This window comes from Ovis canadensis, chromosome 18, assembly GCF_042477335.2.
Source record: "Ovis canadensis isolate MfBH-ARS-UI-01 breed Bighorn chromosome 18, ARS-UI_OviCan_v2, whole genome shotgun sequence".
Taxonomy (NCBI): domain Eukaryota; kingdom Metazoa; phylum Chordata; class Mammalia; order Artiodactyla; family Bovidae; genus Ovis; species Ovis canadensis.
Genome location: NC_091262.1, coordinates 55,322,437 through 55,345,654, shown reverse-complemented (window position 1 = coordinate 55,345,654; position 23,218 = coordinate 55,322,437). Strand labels below are relative to the sequence as shown.

The 23,218-nt window shown below is 36.2% G+C and overlaps 1 protein-coding gene across 1 annotated transcript in view; it reads left to right on the top strand.

Annotated features, from left to right (window-relative positions):
* HECTD1 (HECT domain E3 ubiquitin protein ligase 1) overlaps nt 1-23,218 on the top strand; it is a 71,364-nt gene that overhangs the window by 8,320 nt on the left and 39,826 nt on the right. The window contains exons 2-11 of the mRNA XM_069559429.1: nt 5,053-5,287; nt 8,783-9,010; nt 9,999-10,280; nt 10,377-10,647; nt 11,775-11,851; nt 11,937-12,035; nt 13,998-14,112; nt 14,715-14,889; nt 18,581-18,719; nt 18,901-19,071. Of these exons, the coding sequence (XP_069415530.1) occupies nt 5,053-5,287; nt 8,783-9,010; nt 9,999-10,280; nt 10,377-10,647; nt 11,775-11,851; nt 11,937-12,035; nt 13,998-14,112; nt 14,715-14,889; nt 18,581-18,719; nt 18,901-19,071 (1,792 nt within the window). The remainder of the gene's footprint in view (nt 1-5,052; nt 5,288-8,782; nt 9,011-9,998; nt 10,281-10,376; nt 10,648-11,774; nt 11,852-11,936; nt 12,036-13,997; nt 14,113-14,714; nt 14,890-18,580; nt 18,720-18,900; nt 19,072-23,218) is intronic.

Sequence of the window (23,218 nt, the reverse complement as noted above, 5' to 3'; positions counted from 1 at the left end):
GGTTTCTCTTTCTATAAGCAAGAAAGTTCTTACCTTTTCTTGATATCATTCATTAACCAAATAAAACTTGAGTATCTCCCCATATGCAGAGAACCCTGTTGGTTGCTGTGTGAAATACAACTCTATTCCCAAGGAGCTTGCAGATTTTTAGGAGAGAGTTACAGTGGATAACAGAAAATGAAATATAAATATAAATTGTCAAAGTAAATTAAAACCAAAAAAACCCCCAAAAACAGGAGTCCTGTTTTGGGTAGTTAGAAAAGGTAAGCCTGAAATTGAGGAGGGAACATTGAGGCTCACAGGAAGGATGACAGAGAACCAGCCATGGGCAAGATTGGGAGAAAAGCATTTTAGGCAGAGGGATCATCTCACACATTAGTATCTATTTGTTTTTATCCTTCTATCTGTTCATCCCTGCTGAGTTCATCCCCAGTTCAAATCTAGCATCACAGGGTTCATTCTAGTTTTCTTTTTTGTGTTTCCATCTCCAGGCTACAATGAGAAATCTGGCTCCCATTGCCCTCCATATATTTATATGCTCATGTATTTAATCACTTCCCTCGTCTGTATCAGTTGCTCATTACTGGGACATGCCCCTACACAAATGCTCTTTGTCTTGCTCATGCTCTTACACGTTATTCCAGACAGACTTCCTCTTCCCTCTAGGAATACCTTCCTCAACAGTGGTGTGAAACATCTCTTATGTGGATGTCCAAGTGGCTGTTTCAGTAGTTCAAACAAGAGTTTGAAGTTAGTTAAGATTAGGTTTGTAAAAGATGGTGTGCAGAGAAGTGGACAGACTTAGGATATATTTTAGAGAGAAAATTGTTGGGGTTTAACTAATGGATTGGATGTGTAATGAGAGCAAAATTAAGGGGGAGAACTAAAGATGATTGTCCGGTTTCTGAATTTCTGCTTGGTTGTGACCTTTGCAAAGCAGTGATTTGGGATGGAGGCATATTTGTTTTGAATATGTTTATTTTAATATGCCTGTGATAATTCTAAATGGAGATAGTGATTTAGTTGGTCTGGAGTAGAGATAATATTTTGGGAGTTTTCACAGTATGTAGATGAGATTTACAGCTATGGTGTATGAACAAAGGGAATAGATGAGATCAACTAGAGAAGAGAAGGGAGTTTAGAACTGAGGCTAGAATGGAAAACCAATGGAGTCACTAAGCCAAGAGAAAATTGAAGACAAGGTGTGAAATAACTCATTGAATTTTCTTGATTATGTAAATTTTTTTCTTCATGTCTGTTAACATGGATTCACACCAAGGAAAAGTTGTGTTTGTAGTTGTAGCCTAGGAAAAAGGAAAGAAATGTGAAGGTCTTGTTCATAAGAACATAGTCAAGTGCTTATTGAATTATCATGAAGCTCAGGTTGAATTTAAAGACCTAGATGAAATACCTGTCAACACAGGGTTACTTTCGAAATGATAGAAAGAAATTGATACCAACCAACAAGTAAAAAGATGGTTTTAAGGCCTTATAAATGTTTATATCATGATGACTGTCTTAAAGCAGGCTATCAAGCAGAATGTTAAAAAAAAAAAAAACCACTTGTTATAATTTGTTTTAGTTGCAGTATGAACTTTCAAGTAATATAACTATAGTTCTTTCAACTATTCTGTGCTTTTCAGAATCCATTAATTACTCTTTACATGTTTTCTCTACTTCTTTTGCTCAATTTATAGTTAATTTGTATTGTTGAGGTTTTTGTAAATGGCTTTGGTTTCTGAATTGAAAAACTAGTGAATATGCCTAAAATACTTTCTCATGCTTGAAAAAGTAACTCAGGAGCTAGGAAAACAAATTTTTTTTTTTCTTGTCCAACAGCCAAAAGTTTACAACAGATATTTTATACCACACCTTTAAAAAGTTCCCAAAGCAAGTTTTCATTATACCTGACATAAAATAAGCTTTTACTTATGCAGAGTACTTTTATTTTTCTCTTAGAAATAGAATTAATCATAGTTAAAAGCTGAGGATCTGTTTAGAACTTTCTGGTTTTTGTTTTTTAATTGTCCTTTTAAATTGTTCAAGAACACCAACAGGGAACATAGCTTATTCCCCCAATAAGATACCCATTTCCCCATGAAATATAGATAATTATACTGAAAATTTCTCTTAAATTTTGTGTTTTGATGACTAGTTTTTTGTACTGTGTAAGATGAATAATTTTCTTATTCTTAATATAAAGCATATGGTAGATCCATTCTTGCCATTTAATGTGACGACTGTCAACTTCAAAATTTTATTCTTTTTTCAAAAGCTACTGTTTTCTCGGTGGGGCGGGGGGGGGACTACTTTTTAATAAGACTGTGTTGTTTCTCAGTAGTATTAACGCTTTTACAATCTTATCTCTCCAGTATATTAATACTACATATGCCAATGCAGAGAGCAGTAAAAATGCTTCAAGATTTCAATATGCTAGTCATTCTAATTTTCCCTGAGAACTACTGGACTATCTTCCATAATCTAATCTTATCCTCCTCCTCAGAAAAATTACAAGTAACTAAATAGGGAAAGGAATATGTCAAGGCTGTATATTGTCACCTTGCTTATTTAACTTATATGCAGAGTACATCATGTGAAATGCAGGGCTGGATATGAATCACAGGCTGGAATCAAGATGGCTGGGAGGAATATCAGCAACCTCAGACAGGCAGATGATACCACTTTAGTGACAGAAAGTGAAGAGAAACTAAAGAGCCTCTTGATGAAGCTGAAAGAGGAGAGTGAAAAAACTGGCTTAAAAGTAAACATTCAAAAAACTAAGATCCATGGCATCCAGTTCCATCACTTCATGGCAAATAGATGGGGAAAATGCGGATACAGTCAGATTTCATTTTCTTGGGCTCCAAAATCAGTGTGGATGGTGACTGTAGTTATGAAATGAAAAGACACTTGGTCTTTGGAAGAAAAGCTATGACAGACCTAGACAGTGTATTAAAAAGCAGAGGCATCACTTTGTCAACAAAAGTCCATATAGTCAAAGCTATGGTTTTTCAGGTAGTCATGTATGGATGTGAGAGTTGGGCTATAAAGATGGTAACAACAATCCTATATGGAGGACAGCAGAAGAGACACAGGTGTAAAGAATAGACTTTTGGACTCTATGGGAGAAGGCGAGGATGGGATGATTTGAGAGAATAGCACTGAAACATGTATATTACCATATGTGAAATAGATGACCAGTCCAAATTGCATGCATGAAATAGGGCACTCATGCACTGGGACAACCCAGAGGGATGGGATGGGGGGGTTGGGAGGGGGTTCAGGATAGGGGGACACATGTACACTCGTGGCTGATTCATGTTGATGTATGGCAAAAACCACTACAGTATTGTAAAGTAATTTGCCTCCAATTAAAATAATTAATTAAAAAACAAAGATGGCTGAGCGCTAAAGAAATGATGCTTTCGAACTGTGGTGCTGGAGAAGACTCTTGAGAGTCCCTTGGACAGCAAGATCAAACCAGTCAACCCTAAAGGTAATCAACCCTGAATATTCATTGGAAGGACTGATGCCAAAGCTCCAGTACTTTGGCCACCTGATGCAAAGAGCTGACTCATTGGAAAAGATCCTGATGCTGGGAAAGATTGAGGGCAAGAGAAGGGTGAGACAGAGGATGAGATGGTTGGATGGCATCAGCGACTCAGTGGACATGAGTTTGAGTAAGCTCAGTGAGAAAATGAAGGGCAGGAAGCCTGGCATGCTGCAGTTCATGGCGTCACAAAGAGTTGGATATGACTTGGCGACTGAACAATAGCAACAAAACAATGTGACCTAGGTTGCCACTGATGCTGGCTAGTAAAACCCACTTGTGTTTAATCACTGAATGCAAGAGGCCTTTATCTTTAATAATATTTCTGCTGCTGGACCCCTAAAGTGAACATCATCCAAGCAGATTAGAAAGGGCAAAGTTACTTTGGCTTTCATACAGATATTTGTTAAAAACTGTTAAAGATATGTGCAGACTAAAATTTGGACGGAAAACAGTTCAGCTGAAATGTTGAGAATACAGTAAGCTTTCTGTATACACACCATTTAATTTATGAACTTGAATATCCTGAGATTTTGGTATCTACAGGGGGCCCTGAAATCTTTCCTCTTTGAATATGGAGGAATGACTGTTGTGCCTTTTGTGATATCTGTAGATCATTTAAAGTTCAGTTTATGCAACTAGGTTAAAGTGTTTGATGGCATATAACTGCGATCTCTACTAAATGTAATTTATGTTTTTTTTATTATTTAGGTGTGGATAAAATGTTGATTTAAAAATGTAAAATGTGCTTTTGATAAAGCTGTCTTATACAGGTTTATATAGCACACATTAGCTATTCATAGGAGGGAAGGGGAGCTAATAAATTAGTTTAATATGGGGCCAAGGTACTGAGCTAAGTGTTGAATCTGTATAATTTCATCAAATCTTCATAACATCCATATAAAATAGATATTGTTTAGATATTATCTTTGGTTTACAAATGAGGAAACAGGACCAGGAAGGTTACACAGCTGTTGTCCTGTGTTTTACCCTGGTCTGTTAAACACTAAATCAGCATTTGTTCCCATGAAACATGAATTGAACAATTCCCATAAAACATGAATTGAACAACATTCCTGGCATTCAGGAACTCTTAATGTAAATAAGGAAATAAAATGATACATTAAACAGTGTGGGTACTGTTTTTATGAGGCTTTAGGAACGTGAAAGTACCACTTAACTATTTGGAGAGCTTAGGGAAGATTTTACAGAGTTGATGTTGGAGCTGAGTATTGAATAGGAGTGTTTTCTAAACATGGTTTCAAGTTAATGCTGCTACTTTAAACTGTTTACAACCTGATTATTTTCAGCAGTGATGAAATTAGCATGTGACTGTTGTTATGGCAACAAAAGCAATATGAGAAATATTACCTAATATACATGTGGAACGGAGTATTTAACATAATGTATTATGTGATAGTTTTTCCTATCTGTTATATTGGTGACTTTTGGATGTTAAGAATTTAGTAATCCTGGGTGTAATATGATTTCTTTCACTACAGATGTCCTCCTCGCACTTTCTTACCAGCCCTCTGCAAAATTTTTCTTGATGAAAGTGCTCCAGACAATGTGTTAGAGGTAACAGCTCGTGCCATAACATACTACCTGGACGTATCTGCAGAGTGCACCCGAAGGATTGTTGGGGTAGATGGAGCTATAAAAGCACTTTGCAATCGTTTGGTTGTGGTTGAACTTAACAACAGAACAAGCAGAGACTTAGCTGAACAGTGTGTAAAGGTAAGTCTTCAGTATTTATTGGTACATGTGAAGATTTCTCAGAGAGTAAACAGTACATATTTTGTAGGTGAAAAAAATACAAGCATAGTGAGATTAAGTAACTTGCTTGGGGTGATACAGGTAGTTAGTGGCAGAGAGCCAAGATTCAGTGATGAGTAATTTGAAGATTAGGAAGTCTGATTCTAGAGCCTGTGCATTTAATTATTTTGCTATACTCCTGTTAGAGTTAGCTGTTTCATTTTTTTCTTGGTGGGACCAATTATTAACTTTATGTGACTCTAAAAGCACCAGTACTGGTAAGTAGTTTATTGGAGCTGCTTGGTGAACATATTTAGACTTTATGTGATTCACTTTTTAAAAAAATTCCTAAATATTTTCATTCTTTTTATGATTCTTGCTGCTCTCAGTTCAGTTCAGTCGCTTAGTCATGCCCGACTCTGCAACCCGCATGAATCACAGCATGCCAGGCCTCCTGTCCATCACCAACTCCCGGAGTTTACCCAAACTCATGTCCATTGAGTCGGTGATGCCATCCAGCCATCTCATCCTCTGTCGTCCCCTTCTCCTCCTGCCCCCAATCCCTCCCCACATCAGAGTCTTTTCCAGTGAGTCAACTCTTCGCATGAGGTGGCCAAAGTACTGGAGTTTCAGCTTTAGCATCATTCCTTCCAATGAACACCCAGGACTGCTCTCCTTTAGAATGGACTGGTTGGATCTCTTTGCAGTCCAAGGGACTCTCAAGAGTCTTCTCCAGCACCACAGTTCAAAAACGTCAATTCTTCGGCACTCAGCTTTCTTTACAGTCCTAACTTTCACGTCCATACATGACTATTGGAAAAACCACAGCTTGGACTAGACAGACCTTTGTTGGCAAAGTAGTGTCTCTGCTTTTTAATATGCTATCACTAGTTTAGCAATTTTCAAACTTTTTGCCTCAGGATCCCTTTATAAGTCTTAAATTATTGAGGACCCACAAAGAGCTTTTGTTTATGTAGGTTCTGCTTGTTTCTATTTACCATCTTAGATATTAAAACAGACTTTAGAAACATTTATTCATTTATCATAAAATGACAGGCTCAATATGTGTTAACATACATTACATTTTTAATGAAAATATACCCCGAAGAAAGAGAAATTTAGTGAGAAAAGTAGCATTGTTAAGCATTTTTGTGAGTGTCGTTTGAAATGTGTGACTTAATAGAAGACAGCCAGATCCTAATATTTGCTTCTGCATTCAGCCTTTTGCTATATCACAATTCACATAACTTTTAGAAAACTCTACCTTACACTCCTAAAGGAATAAGAAAGAAAAAGACAATTACTGTTATAGTATTATTATGAAAAAAAAATCAGGGACCCCTGAACATGTCTTCCCCATGCTTTGAGAGTTGTTTTTGTAGATATTAATATCTTGACTTTCATCTCTGTGTTTATAGTTGTATTTCTGTCTGTGTCTGGCCTCAGAGAAAGAGGTATCCATTTTTCTGTTCAGAGATTTTCCCCCTCTTGCTCACATCACTTCAGTTTTCTTCCAGAACTAGGACTTTACTCCATTGCATATATTCACCGAGCTATATTTTCAAACTTTTTCTTATCTGTTAATACCCTGCTCTCCCTTTCTCTCTTTCCTTTGCAGATTATTAATTCATTCATCACTTCTTCAGTGGTAGTATTTCCTAAGGTTCTGTTTTTACCTTCTTAAAGCTATATATTTAAGCTTTAAGATGAGATTTGTCTATTTGCCTAGACAATCTCATCTATGAGCATCAGTACCATTCATATATAAATATATGCCCTTTACATCTTTATCTCTAGAAGTGACTTCTCTCTCAAGTTCTAGACTCCATATTCAAAGGCCTGTTGGACATATTCACCTGGTTGCCTGAATTCATTGTCTTTCATTACAGATAAACTCCTCTCTTGATAAGTGGCATCAAATTATACTCAGTCACTTTAGACAGAAACCTGTACTTTATCTTTTATTTCCTTTTCTCCACTCCACACATGTAATTAATGATCAAGTGCTTTTCTAGTTTATTTTCTTCTATTTGTTCCTGCCGTTATTGCCTTGGTTAAGCCCTCATCCTTTCAGGAATATTAATGCTTGAGTTTTTGCGTTTGCCTTTATACTCTTCCTATACCCTGTTTTCCCCAGTTATTAACTGGAAATCCAATCATATTATTTTCCCTGCTTAAAACATTTTTCTTGCTTATAGAATAAAGTCTAAATTTCTGGTATGCCTGTAAGAATTATGGACCCTAGTTCTAGTTCTACCTGAATGTATTAAACATCATATAATTTAGAAAATAAAAGTGATTTTTATTTATTTGTGTTTAAATATTTATTTGGCTGCTCTGGGTCTTTTAGCTGTGGGATCCTTACTTGCAGCCTGCAAAGCACTGTGGTTGCAGCATGTGGTATCTAGTTTTCTGACGAGGGAACCTGGTGTCCCCTGCATGGGAGTGTGAAGTTTTAGCCACTGGGTCACAGAGAAGTTCCAAAAAGTAATTTTTTTTAATGTATTTTTAAACTTTTTTATAGTGAAGCAAGTAAGATGTTTATTAGGAGGAAGAAGTGTACAGTACTTGTGGATAGACACATGGGTGGGCTCAGAGAAACTTGCCCCCAAAGTGATTTTTAACGTCTTAATATTTGTAGAGTAGTGTGAAGATAATGAATAGTGTATTAGTTGGCATTTATTGATTTGTTTTTTTAATGTCTAGGACTTTTATAGACTTTTGCTAAATTACTTGTAGTTCTTAGTTTGCCGTACAGGTTTCACCACCTAAGCCAATGCTGTCTAATATGGTAGCTATATGTGACTGTTGAACACTTCAGATGTGGCTACCCCAAATTAAACTGTGTTTTAAGTATAAAATATGCATGGGTTTTTGAAGACTAAATGTACAAAAGATACCAATAATTTTTATATTGATTACATGTTGAAATAATGACACTTTGGACATATTGTGTTAAATAAAATATATTAAAATTTATTCTGTTTTGCTTCACTTTTTTTTCTTTTTAATGAAAGGTTAAGTGTGTACAACAGGCTCCAAGACTTCATTCTAGCTATTGATAGCAGCGTTGTATAGTAGGAAATCTGGATGTTTAAATAAGAATGGAATTAAAGATCATTGCCTTAGGCACAAGGGACAGCTTTTGCCCAATTTCTTAATTCCACTTGTGGCCTGGGGGCCCTTTTCACGGCCTGCTCCTTGAGTTTCTTCTGTTCTAATTTCTGTTTCAACTTGAATGCCTTATCTTCCCTGTCCATCTTGTTGGTCACCTTCTTGGGCTATTTCAGGGACTACTTCTGGCCATCTTCACAGCCAGATATGGCTCCTGCCCCTCACACCCACCCTTTCTCAGACCCTGCCCTTACTTTTTAAAATGTGACTTCCAGTATATTTGGAGGGTGTATCATGTTCTGTCATTCTTGATAATGAAAACTGGACTTACTGTATTCTTCTGTTAATTTTATTTTACTGTAGGTTTTAGAACTAATATGCACTCGTGAATCAGGAGCAGTCTTCGAGGCTGGTGGTTTGAATTGTGTGCTTACCTTCATTCGTGATAGTGGACACCTGGTTCATAAAGACACCTTGCACTCTGCCATGGCTGTGGTGTCCAGACTCTGTGGCAAAATGGAACCTCAAGATTCTTCTTTAGAAATTTGTGTAGAATCTCTGTCTAGTTTATTAAAACATGAAGATCATCAGGTAATTAAATAGCTTCTGTATACTTTATTTTCAAAAAGTGATTTTAGAGTGTCCTCTGGTTATAACTATGATACAAAGTTGACTCTTGAACAACCTGGGGGATAGAGGTGCTGACCCTCTGTACAATTGGAAATGTGCATGTATATAGTCTGCCATCCCTATCTGGGGTTCCAAAGCTATGGATTCAGCCAACTCTTGATTGTATAGTTCTGTAGTGTGAATTTAGGGGGAAAAAATATCCACATATAAGTGGGCCCATGCAGTTCAAACTCATGTTGTTTAAGGGTCAATCTTAGTGTAATTGGAACTTTTTGTTTGATGAGGTAGAAATAATTTCTCTTTCTCTCATTTTATATTTCTATATGGTAATCTTTTTGTTTGTTTCTTTGGCAATGAGACATTTTAGAATATAAAAGTGGCATGTGTTTATTCTTAAGATTTAAACATTATAGAAATATATGATTTCTAAAGCTGCACTTAATACCCAGTGAAATTTGTTGGCTCAGCACAATTTTGCTAAATGGTAGTTTTCATTCAAGTAAAATAATAGTTTTAAAATTTTTTAATGTGTAAATTTTTGTTAAATTATCGTCTTTCGAAAATAAAACTTGACTTCTAGTGCCTTTTTACCATTTCGATGTTATTTTTAGCTATTCATCAATTATCTTGGCCTAGTTATGCATAATAATAATAAAGATTTATTGAGCTTTTTACTGTTCCTCTAGTTTCTTTACATATATCATCTTTTGAGCTCAGACAATGAATTATAGGTATCGTTACTATTCCCATTTTGCAGATAAGAGAATTGAGGAACAGTTAAGTAATATCCTCAGGTTATACAGTTACCAGAATGAGGAGCCAGGATTCAAATCTAGACTGGTGGTATCCTTTGCTGCAATTGCCTTTCTTAATAGTTCACTGTTGAAATAAATAGTACCAGTCCTTTTTAAGTGAATTTTGTTCACATGTATATTCTTTACATCATTAGGTTTCAGATGGAGCTCTGCGATGTTTTGCGTCACTAGCTGACCGATTTACCCGTCGTGGTGTTGACCCAGCTCCATTAGCCAAGCATGGATTAACTGAGGAGCTATTATCTAGAATGGCTGCTGCTGGTGGTACTATATCAGGGCCATCATCAGCTTGCAAACCCAGTCGCAGCACCACAGGAGCACCTTCCACAGCTGCAGATTCCAAATTGAGTAACCAGGTCTCAACAATTGTAAGTCTGCTCTCAACACTGTGCAGAGGCTCTCCAGTAGTAACGCACGTAAGAGTGGTTTTTTTCCTTATTAGTCTTTTCAAAGAAGTGTCTTTGTATAATGAGAATAGATTAAAACTTTCTTCTCTCCCATTCTCTTTTTAGGATCTCCTGAGGTCAGAGCTTCCAGATTCAATTGAAAGTGCATTGCAGGGTGATGAAAGATGTGTGCTTGATACCATGCGTTTGGTTGACCTTCTCTTGGTGCTATTATTTGAAGGACGAAAGGCTTTGCCAAAATCGAGTGCTGGATCCACAGGCAGAATCCCAGGACTTCGGAGATTGGATAGTTCTGGGGAGCGCTCACATCGGCAGCTTATAGACTGTATTCGAAGTAAAGATACTGATGCACTTATAGATGCAATCGACACAGGAGGTTGGAAAATATTTTTTTAAATATAAAAAGAAAACAGATAAGGAATTATGTTTAATTTCTAGGCTTTTTTTTTTAATTTTAAAAATTTATAGCAGTTGTGTCAGAAAACAGAATGGCCAATGTCTTCCGTATCTCCTCTCCCTATATATATAAATTATCAGTCTGGTGCATGGTAAGATCTGAATAAATGCTTTTTGAATGAGTAATGAAATTAACCTGTTTTATTGCCAGAAGGAAGTCATACCAATTCTGAGGTTAAACGCAGATTGAATTGAGGGCTGTTGTTTTCTTAGGATTAATGGAAACTGACACAAGTGAATTTTCATAATATATAGTACATTTTTTTAGACTGCTTCATGAGCTGATCAGCAAATATAAGCTGGTGAAGGATACTTCTGGGGGACATCCTTGACGGACTAGTGGCTAAGACTCTGTACTCACATTGCAGGGGACACTGATACTATCCCTGGGGTAGGGAACTAAGATCCTGAGTGCCGCACAGCATGAAAGTGAAATATGAAAGTATTAATTGCTCAATCGTGTCTGACTCTTTGTGACCCCATGAACTGTAGCATCTGTCCATGGAATTCTCCAGGCAAGAATCCTGGAGTGGATTGCCATTCCCTTCTCCAGGGGATCTTCCTGACCCAGGGATCGAACCTGGGTCTCCCACATTGCAGGCAGATTCTTTACCATCTGAGCCATCAACATGGGGAAAATAAATAAATAGAGAGATGTTATAATAAAAAGAAAAGATCTTCTGGGTCATCAGACTTTTGTTTTGAGTATAGATATGGTTTAGCTTCTTTTCCTCAGTTACAACATGAGGCAACTAATACTGTCTAGTTTTATTGTATATTTAGTTATTTTATTTCTTATGTTTATTTCTAAGGCTTATAGCCTTGTGAATCCCCAGTGATTTAAAAATCTTGGAATACTTTTTCTTAGCAGAATTTATGTTTGCTGATTATTTACTACTGTGTAGTTGACCTAAATGTTTAAAATTGGCTATTTAGTGATTATTAATAACAGTTAATAATAGTCTTTAAATGGTTCCTACTTTAGAAAAGTTCGTTATTATTTTGTTGCCTTTAAAAAAGATTTATTTTTTTCCTTTAAACTTTCAGCCTTTGAAGTAAATTTTATGGATGATGTAGGTCAAACTTTATTAAACTGGGCTTCTGCATTTGGAACTCAGGAAATGGTAAGCTAATAAATAAAAGTTAATGTTTTAAATCAAAGACAGACATGTTAATAAGGCAACTTTATGATTCTCCATTATTTTACAGGTAGAATTTCTTTGTGAAAGAGGTGCTGATGTTAACAGAGGTCAAAGGTCATCATCATTACATTATGCTGCATGTTTTGGAAGACCTCAAGTAGCAAAGGTAAAATCCAGGTTTTCAAATTATTAATTTAATAGTTAATATTTACATTGCTCTAAAATTAGAATAATATAAAAACTTTTATTTGGAGAAGCCATACTTATATACTGTCTTCATTCCTTCCGTTTAAATCTTTTCATTGTTTTTTTAATACAGGTACAAGCAAGAATATATATGCTTTTTTTTAATACAAAATGTAACATATATACTGATCTATACTTTGCTTTTTTCATTTAAAAATACACATTGTTATTATTTAATTATTGTTTAATGATACACCAGCTTCCCTGGTGACTCAGATGGTAAAGAATCCTCCTGCAGGGCAGGAGACCCAGGTTCTATCCCTGGGGTGGGAAGATCCCTGGAGAAGGGAATGGCTTCCCACTCCAGTATTTTTGCCTGGAGAATCCTACGGACAAGGAGTCTGGTGGGCTACTGTACATGGTGTTGCAAAGAGTTGGACACAACTGAGTGACTAAGTGCATATGCAGTACACATTGAGATCTCTCCCTATTAGTATATAGAGATCTTTTATTACATCTATATACTATATAGTTCCCGAACCAGATATCAAACCTGTGTCCCCTGCAATGGAAGTGCAGAATCTTAACCATTGGACTACCAGGGAAGTCCCTTCTAGCATTATCATGGTGATTAGGAAAAAAATACATGAAAAGCACTTAGTATAATAGTTGGCACATTGTATGTAGACACTTAAATGGTAGCTGCTATTATTGTCATGTTTATGTTGTTAAGAAAATTTTTTGTTAATAACTTAGCCTTCTAGGTGATCTCTTCAAGCTCAACTTCTGTCAGCTTGAATTGGTTAATTTTTAGAGGAAATGATATTTCTAAGGGTAGTAAAAAATTTTATTGTACATTTTTTTTTTAACCCATGCTGGTTTTCTGGTATCTGAGAGGGAGAAAAAGCCAAATGAATTGTATCTAATCTTAACCTATTTTGATTATATATTAGCCCACAATGAACTATAGCTGCCATTACTAATAATGATATAATAGGTACTCATTAAGCACTTACTCTGTGCCAGCCAGGGTCTTAAGCATTTAACATGTTTTATCATTCTTCTGGAGAAGGAAGTGGCAACCCACTCCAGTACTCTTTCCTGGAAAATTCCATGGATGCTGGAGCCTGGTAGGCTACAGTCCATGGGGTTATAAAGAGTTGGACACGACTGAACGACTTCACTTTCTTTCTTTCTATAGTTCCTTGTGGAGAAGGAAGTGTCAACCCACTCCAGTGTTCTTGCCTGTAGAATCCCATGGACAGTGGGGCCTGGTGGGCTACAGTCTATGGGGTTGCAAAGAGTTGGACACGACTAAGCAACTAACACACACACATCATTCTTCACAGGTTCTTCTGTTTTTTAATTGATTCCAAAATACTACCTCCCACCATACACATTTCAACATCTTTTAAATAGAAAAGTCTTAGAATTGGTGTTGGCCAGATAGAAGTTACAGCATAGTTATTATTACCTGTCCATGCAACAAAAATTGTGGAATGGATTTTAGTAACTTGGGTGAAAAATCCTGTCTGCTAGGGCACTTTCAGAAACTCTGTGTCACTAAACTTGTTATGGCACAGATGACAGCATTCTCTGTTGTACAGATTGAATACTAGTACCTCTGTTAAAGTAAAGAAATTGAGAGGAGAGGCTTGATGGAGAAGATGACAGGTTCAGATGTGAACATACTTAATTTGAGATGTTAATAAATAACTAAGTGAAATTAATCTATACTTTTTTCAAGATGTAAATAAACAACTTTAGAGTTGTGTGCAAAGGCAGAGATTTGAATTGATAGTCTGCTTGATTAAGCAATTCTGTAAATCTGCATTATGAAGGATGTGGATGCAGTTGAAGGTTGCAGAACTGTACATTGAAGGTGTCCATTGAAATAAGGTGTTGATCACCAACATCCATATTAAATGCTTTTCTTTTCTAGACTCTCTTACGGCATGGTGCAAATCCAGATCTGAGAGATGAAGATGGGAAAACTCCATTAGATAAAGCCCGGGAAAGGGGCCACAGTGAAGTAGTAGCTATTCTTCAGTCTCCAGGTGAGTAGCAGTATCTTTCCTTTTATGCCATCTGCTATTACTTTTCAGCTTCACTTCCATAAAAGTAGCTTTTTGTAGACAAATGAACTCCCTTATATAAGGAAATAATTAAAGTCAAGTGATTTTATACACATGCTCTTATATTTGATAAACCTATTACAGTGTACTGTCCTGTGTTCTTTGAGACTGTGGCTGCATGATTCCAAAAAGACCAAATCACAAGTTTAAGGGTATAGGAATGTCATAAAGAATAGTTGGTTGTTGTGTAGACAAAACACTTTGACCAAACTTTTAAGTTTTCATAAAGTAGATGAATGCAGAGTCTCTGAAACATTTTTAAAATTTTTCATGGGGTTGCAAAGAGTTGGACACAACTGAGCAACTGAACTGAACTGAGAGTGTCCAGATTTATCTCCTTAAGTTGTGATTCAACTCATTGGAGATACTAATGTTCTTTAGTATTTTTATGAACATCTTTGATAGATACAGTATTCTAATTTGATTATTGTTAATTAAGATAGCTATCATTGAGTACATTTTAATAATTTTTCCCTGAAAATTTTTCCAAAAAGTGTCTTTTATTGAACAATATTTGTCTGTAGGTGATTGGATGTGTCCAGTTAATAAAGGGGATGATAAGAAAAAGAAAGATACAAATAAAGATGAAGAAGAATGTAATGAGCCGAAAGGAGATCCAGAAATGGCACCTATATACTTGAAAAGGTTGCTGCCAGTATTTGCACAAACATTTCAACAGACTATGCTGCCTTCAATAAGGTAGTTATTCATACTATTTGTATTTACTAATTATGTAGTTTATCTGTCTCCCTTTTCCAGAAGAATGTGACATTGTTTTAATATTGAAAAGGTATGGTAAGAATAAAAATTAGATTGGAGAATTAAATCTTTCCTTCTGATGATCTGACTTAAGAGAAGTAATTTAGAAAATCAAGAAAACTTAACCTAACACAGTTTTTGTAACTCTCTGAATATCAACTCTAGAGAAAAATTTTAAGTATAGCTAACATTGAGCATTATGAAGGCCTTTTTGATAGTCATTGTAAGCCTGCCACTAGAGGAGTTAACCAAGGAATTAGGAAGAATTGGCCCTCTTTATCCTTGCAAGCTAATAAGGCTAAGTGGTAGATTAAACATGTAAATGGCAACCCACTCCAGCATTCTTGCCTGGAGAATCCCAGGGACGGGGGAGCCTAGTGGGCTGCCGTCTCTGGGGTCGCACAGAGTCGGACACGACTGAAGCGACTTAGCAGTAGCAGCCCTGGGAACATAAATGATTTAACAACTAATTGGCTGGGCAAATTGGAGATTTTATGCAGAAATGAGATTTCAATTGGGGTTTAAAGGATACTTGGAAGTTTTCTAGGGAGATAGATTTAGAAGGGTCAATGACAAGAATATGTACAAAGGCATGAAGTTATGAGTCATTTCATCCTGACATGTCCTGGTGGCTCTCCCTCTACAGTGTGTCCAAAACCTGCCATGTTTGTCCATCTGTTGCTAATACTCTGGTCCAAAGTACCATAGTCTGTAGTTTGGCTGCTATAGTTGCCTCTTACCTAGTCTTTCTCCTCTTTTTCTGTCTTGTCCCTCTATAGTCTTTTCCTACATATTAGGCTGAATTCATTTTTAAATCATGTCACATCACCTGATGTAAACCCTCCAGTAGCTTCTTCTTGTTTTAGTCACTAAGCCATGTCTGAGAGCTATGTCTCTTCTGCAACCCCACAGACTGTAGCCTGCCAGGCCCCTCTGTCCATGGGATTTTCCAGGGAAAAATACTGAAGTGGGTTTTTCCTTCTCCAGGGATCTTCCCGACCTGGGGATTGAACTTGCATCTCCTGCTTGGCAGGAGGATTCTTTTCCACTGAGCCACTTGGGAAGCCAAGTAGTTTTTAATTGGCCTTAAATAAAACCTAACTCCTTAACATTCAGGCTTGGAAGGTGTCTTGTTTAAGTCCCAATCAGCTCTCTGATCGCATTTAGTACTATCTAACCCCTAGTCTATTGCACTTAAACTATGCTAACCTTTCTGTTTTTGAAACTTTCTATGTCCATTCTTACCTTGAGACTTTTGCACTTAGCTCACTTCGGTGGAGACTTGTCAGTATCCGGAGCCTTTGAATGATGGGTTGCTTCATTCAGGCCTCAGTTCAAATGCTTACGTCCAGTGACAGTTAACCCACCAGATTTAAATTTACCCCTAAGGCATTTTGCATATCAATCATAATATTTTACTGTCTTCACAGAATCCACACTGTCTGAAATCTTGGTCTTTGAGCTTTTTGTTTCATTCTCTGTCTCTAAAGCTGTGTTTAAGTGATATGAGGCAGTATTTGTCTTTCTCTGGCTTATTCACTTAGCACAATGCCCTTGAGGTCCATCCATGTTGTCACTTAATAGATTTTTTAAAAAATCCATTTGTCAAGTATGGATTCCATACTGATGCACATTCAGTATGTATGAAAATGTTTAGACTCCGGGATCAAAGAATCCCTCTACTGAAGAAATAAAACTGTATAAAAATAATCTATAGTATATGAAATAATAATAGTGTTAAATATATTAAATAATAATAGTATAAAAATAATACTATTGTATTGATTAAAAAGTCTGTAAGCTAAATGCTCACAATTTATATAATACTGTTAAACAGGAAAATTTTATTTTATGTATATTATGCATGGTGAATTGGTTAAGAGATGAGTTTGAGTTGAGGCTCCTTTTTTTTTTTTTTAAATATTTATTTATTTATTTGGCTGCATCGGGTCTTGGTTGCGGCACTTGGAATCTTCGATCTTCATTTCAGCATGTGCTGTCTTTTAGCTGTGGCATGTGAGATCTAGTTCCCTGATCAGGGATTGAACCCCAGCCGCCTGCATTGGGAAGGCAGAGTCTTAGCCATTGGACCACCAGGGAAGTCCCTGAGTTGAGGCTCTTAATTTATTAGCTCTCTGACCTTAGTAGACTTACCTTTCTTTGTGACCTTTTTTTTTTCATCTGTAAAATAGAGCTAATAAAACTGCTTCATAGGGTTTGTTGGGTGGATTAAATGACATGTAAAGTTTTTAAAATACATACAAGTGTTCCTGGCTTATAATGATTCAGCATGATAGTGAGTGATAGTAGCCAGATAGGTAGACAACATGTGAACATTCTTATGTTATTTTAATTGAGATAAATCAAAACATAAAACTATTATTATACATAAATACTGATTTTACAACCATATATACATAGGTATTAACAAACACTGGAAGGAACTGATCCAGTTAGGCCAGTTTGTCCTCCTTTTGCCTACTGTATTCTGTTATGTACTTGAATTTGTAATAAAGGATATTTTAAATTTAAGGAATGCATAGTGTTACGAAATTCATCTAGGGAGAGTTGTGAAATACATGAAGGCCGCATTATGAGGGAATACATCTGCGTCACATGCCCCTCTTAGATCTTGGTAGTGATTTTTGCCTCTCCACCCTTCCTGTGGAGGAGTCACTTCAAAGGCATTGATATCTACAGCTTGGTGCTCAGACTATTGCTAGATGCTCAGAAAACGTGTGTTAAAAGAATTACTAACTTTTATGTAATAGACCAGTGTATTATCATTTTAATGTCTGTGGTTATTGTGTCTTCTACTTTAAAAAAACAAATTGCTTATTATAAAGTTGAGGTTAGTTTATGTGACATTATTGAGTATCTCCTATGCTCTGAGCAAAGTAGTAGCTAAATAGAAGGGAAAGGAGTCATGCAAGTTGTTAACAATGGGAATATTTGAGGGCATGGGGTTACTAGGGTCTCATTTAGAGAATATAGTTATAATGAACAGTCTTAAGTTTGACAAAGGATGAAAATGCTTGATTAAAAATTTGATTTCAATATAAACCATCAGATGTTTTAAGAGTTTTATGTTAGGAGTTATAGACACCATTTATCAGTAATGGTACCATTTTTGATTTTCTAAAATTATCATGGAATGTTAGCAATAATGCTGCTTGAATATGAAATAGCACATGTAAGTAAATTACAAAAATAATTTGTTTTAATGAGCTCAATTAAGAATAAAAAATGAAATTACCTAAAAAAAAGAATGTATAACTAGTTTAATATTGTCTTAGTTTGATTTTGTATTAAAAATTTTTTTTATTGGAGTATAGTTGATTTACAACGTTGTGTTAGTTTCTGCTGTACAGCAAAGTGAGTCAGTTATATAAACATATATCCACTTTTAAAAAATATTATTTTCCCATATAGGTCATTACATAGTACTGAATAGAGTTCCCTGTACTATTCAGTAGGTTCTTACTAATAGTATTCTTATATTAAGTATATTTTCAGCAGACTGTTTAAAACTTAAATTAGATATTTTAATTTTCATTATTATTATTATTTTTTTAATTTTAGCGTATCATGGCTACCTAAAAGTCCTTTTTTTTTTTTTTTACTTTCCAAGGAAAGCAAGTCTTGCTCTGATTCGAAAAATGATTCATTTTTGCTCTGAAGCACTCTTAAAAGAAGTTTGTGATTCTGATGTTGGTCACAATTTGCCTACAATACTAGTGGAAATAACTGCAACTGTTCTTGATCAAGAGGTAAGTTTATTGTCATTTTTTGAAACATCTGTAGTTTTAATTTCATTAACTAGTAGTAAAATCAGTTGCATCCTAATTTAATTAAATCATTTTGTCTGTACAAATGAGTGCATTTGCCTATTCCATGCTGCTAAACTTATTTTTACCATTTTCTTTTAATTTCCTTCTGTTTTCTCCCCAGGATGATGATGATGGCCACTTGCTGGCTTTGCAAATCATAAGAGATTTAGTAGATAAAGGTGGCGATATATTTTTGGATCAGCTAGCCAGACTTGGTGTTATTAGCAAAGTGTCCACTTTGGCAGGTCCTTCCTCTGATGATGAGAATGAAGAGGAATCAAAACCAGAAAAAGTGAGTGGTGTTGATTGCAATGGTATCTATCAGGAATAGGGTTTCTTTTGGAGAAATGTAGTTCCAATCATGACGGGTTTTGACAATTTGACAAAATAATGGCAATATGGAGTCATACTGTAGTTTTTAAAAATTTGGTCACTTTTCTTTTAAAATGTATCATGGATAAACCTTAAAACTTGCAAAAAAAGTTGCGTATAAAGAATATCAGGACATTCTCTATCCAAAATCACTAATTACTGATATTTTGCCCCATTTGCTTAATTACTTACAAAGACAATGTGTGTGCATGCTCATTTGAAATATATTATTTGAGGGAATTTTGTGGTGGTCTAATGGTTGGGACTCTGCGTTTTCACTACCTAGTGCTGCGTTCAATTCCTGGTCGGGGAACTAAGATCCCACAAGCCTCTCAGCATGGCCAGAAATAAAAATAGATAGAATAAAATAAAATATATTGTTTAAGAGAAATAGGATACATTGTGTCCCTTTTTATACCTAAATTCTTCACCATAAAACCAGGACATTGTCTTATATAATCCTAGTATAGTTATCAAAATCAGGAAATTTAATATTTATAAAAAAAACTATCTAATCCAGAGACTTATTCTAATTTTCTGTTGTCTCTAATAGCAAACCCTGCCTGTGCCTACAACCTTCCTACCTCTCCACCTCACACTTGCAGAATCCAGTCCAGGAGCACATTTCATTTAGTCATCATGTTGTTCCATTTCTCAGCTTTCTCTTTTATAGCCCTGGCATGTTTCTGAAGAGGAGAGATCCCTTAATTTGGACAATGATCCTTACATTGTGTTTGTGCCATGTTTCTTCATGATTTGATTCAAAACACAACGTGTTTTTAGCAGAAAGACTATAGTGGTGACGTTACGGCGATTTTGGTGTAAAACCTGCCTTCTAAGAGGTGTATGATGTCTGTTTGCTTTCCTGCTGATAGTTAACTTGGATCAGTTTATCATGTCTGCCTCTGCCAGGTTTCTGTATTGTAAAGATACTTTTTCCTTTTGTAGTTAGTAATTTATGAGGAGATAATTTTGAGACTGTGGAGATATGCTGTTTCTCATTAAACTTTTATCCACTGGTTTCAGTACCTATTGATAATTCTTGCTTTAGATTGCATGTCAAAAAATGCGCTTTATCTGTCTCCACCGAGTGCCGGCAAGGGTTAAGTCCTGGCATTTAGTGAATGCTTCCTAAGTATTAGCGACTGAGTAATACTATTTTTGAGAGAATGATAGAGTATGGTTTGTAGTTGCAGAATCCTTCCTGGTTAAGGATGAATGTGTATATTTCCTAAATTACTGGACATTTAACATAAACCAAATAAGTGTTATCTGGGTTCATCCCCTTGGAATTCTTTCAAGAGATAGGTTACAGATTCCATCAGTCTTTGTAGAAATTAACAAGCAAATTCTACATTTATATGAAGATTATAGGAACCTGGAATAGCCAAAGCATCCTTTGAAAGAAAGCTGTAGTAACTAAGAAAGTGTGCTAGTGGTGTAAAAATAGATTAATGACCCACACATATATGGTCAATTGTTCAAATAAGTGCTAAGGTAATTCAGTCAGGAAAGGGTGATCTAAAAAATTATGCTTGAACAAGTGGATAACATATGCAGAAGTATGAAATCTCACCCCTTTTAACAGAGAATAAATCGTGAACTAACATTTGTGGGCTAAAATTGTAAGGTTTCTAGAGGAAAAAGAAGAAAATCTTAGTGACCTTGAGTCTGCCAGAGGTTTTTTAGATAGGGCATTAAAAGATTATATTATAAAAGAAGAACAACAAAAATCAGTAAATTGTTTTCATTAAAATTAAACTTTTATTCTTCAAAATACATTACTTAGAAAATGGCACGACAAGGCAGAAAATTCTTTGAGATTTTACTTGTCTGAAAATATCTTTTTTTTGGCCATGCTGCATGCCTTGTGGGATCTTAGTTCCCCAATCAGGGAGCAAACCTGTGCCCCCTGTCGTGGCAGCTTGGAGTCCTAACCACTGGACTGCTTTTGCCCCCCTGTTTTTTTTTGGCTGTACTGAATCTTTGTTGCTATGCACATGGTCTTTTCTAGTTGGAGTATAGGGGCTTCTTTTCCATACGTGGTCTTCTCATTGCAAAGACTTCTCTTATTGTAGAGCACGGGTTTGTGGGTTCAGCAGTTATGGTGAACGGACTTAGTTGCACTGTCTTCCCGGACCAGGGTTCATACCTGTGTCCCCTGCATTGGCAGGTGGATTCTTAACCACTGGACTACCAGAGAAGTCCTGGCCTTGATTTTTAATGGACATTTTCAGTGCCTGCAGGGATTCTTGGCCAGCCTTTTTTTAGTACTTGAAGAGATACCCCATTGTCACTGGATGTGCATAGTGTTATATACTGTTAAGTTTGCCTTATTTTTTCATCTTGTTCCTTTGTGTATATTGAATCTTTTCTTTCTCTGGCTATTCTTAAGACTTTATAACTTGTTTTTAGCAATTTGTCTTTCATGTGTTTAGCTGTGTTTCAGAGAAGGCAGTGGCATCCCACTCCAGTACTCTTGTCTGGAAAGTCCCATGGACAGAGGAGCCTGGTAGGCTGCAGTCCATGGGGTCACTAAGAGTCAGACACAACTGAGTGTCTTCACTTTCACTTTTCACTTTCATGCATTGGAGAAGGAAATGTCAACCCACTCCAGTGTTCTTGCCTGGAGAATCCCAGGGACGGGGGAGCCTGGTGGGCTGCTGTCTATGGGGTCACACAGAGTCAGACACGACTGAAGTCACTTAGCAGCAGCAGCAGCTGTGTTTAGCTTGTATGTGTGCATGCACATGTGGGGGTCTGCCCCGGCTCAGGATTATTTAATTTTCTCTGCTCTGTGGGCTTACAGTTATCATCAGATTTGGAAAAAGTCTCAACTATTGGTATGAAGATTTTCCATTATGGCTGTTTGGAATGCAAATGTATGATCATCATGTGTGACTTCTGAATTTTCCAGCTTATCGTTTTCAAATCATTCTTTGCCCAGTCTTATGTGTAACATCACTTATACACAGGTGGTCTGATACTCAGTAGAGATGTCCTGGAGACCACTTTGCACATTTCTAAGAGGTCTTTTTTGCTTGACTCCCTGATCCTGAACTCATCTACCATGCGTATTCCATTTGCCTTAATCTCTTCAAAGACAGATTTCCTTACACTGCTTTACTCTGTGTTCCCTTTTCTTAAGACCTTAACCAGAAAAACTGTCTGAGCCTAAGAGGCTTACCTTAGGCTTAGTTAATTGTTTCTGTTTTCTAGAGATCACTCAGTCCTGTGTTGCTTGTTGTCCGGTATCTGAAAACACTTTTTCATATATTTTCTCTGGTTTTTAATTTGTTTACAATGGATAGTCAAGCCTTAATCTTTATTAATCTCTCATGGTCTGGAGCACAAGTACTTACATTAGAGAAATTTATAATCCATATTTTGCAATCTTATTTTAGTGTTATAAACTACTACTGCTTCAGGGAAGAAACATGTGAAAGATGCATTACATTTTTTTAAAATATTTATTTATTTGGCTGTGTCAGGTCTTCATTATGGCACACTGGCTCTTCGTTGCATCATGCAGGATCTTTCATTGAGGTGCATGTACTTTAGTTGAGGTGCTCACACTCTGTAGCATGGAGGCTCAGTAGCTGTGGCATGGGCTTAGTTGCTCCATGCCATGGGGGATCCTAGTTCCCCAATCAGGGAACTAGGATGGAACCAAATTCCCTGCATTGGAAGGCAGATTCTTAACCACTGGACCATCAGGGAAGTCCCTTCAAGTTTTTTAAAGTATAATAAGTCTATAAAAGTTTAAAAATACTTTACCTATACATGCATACATGTACACACTTGCCAAGATCATATGTTGATGATGAATATTCTTAATATTTAATTGTTATCAACAAAATCAAAACTTTTAGGATGCCAGGCTAGTCAAACAATGTTTACAAATTATTTTTTTTAAACGTGTTATAACTAACATTTTTATCATTATAGGAATGATCCAGTACATTTGATTCACTTGGCTAAGGGTGGGGCCTTACAGTTTACTGATAAAACACATCTCTGATGGTTCTTTTACACTGCTAGGTTTGGATACCATTGATTTAGTGTAA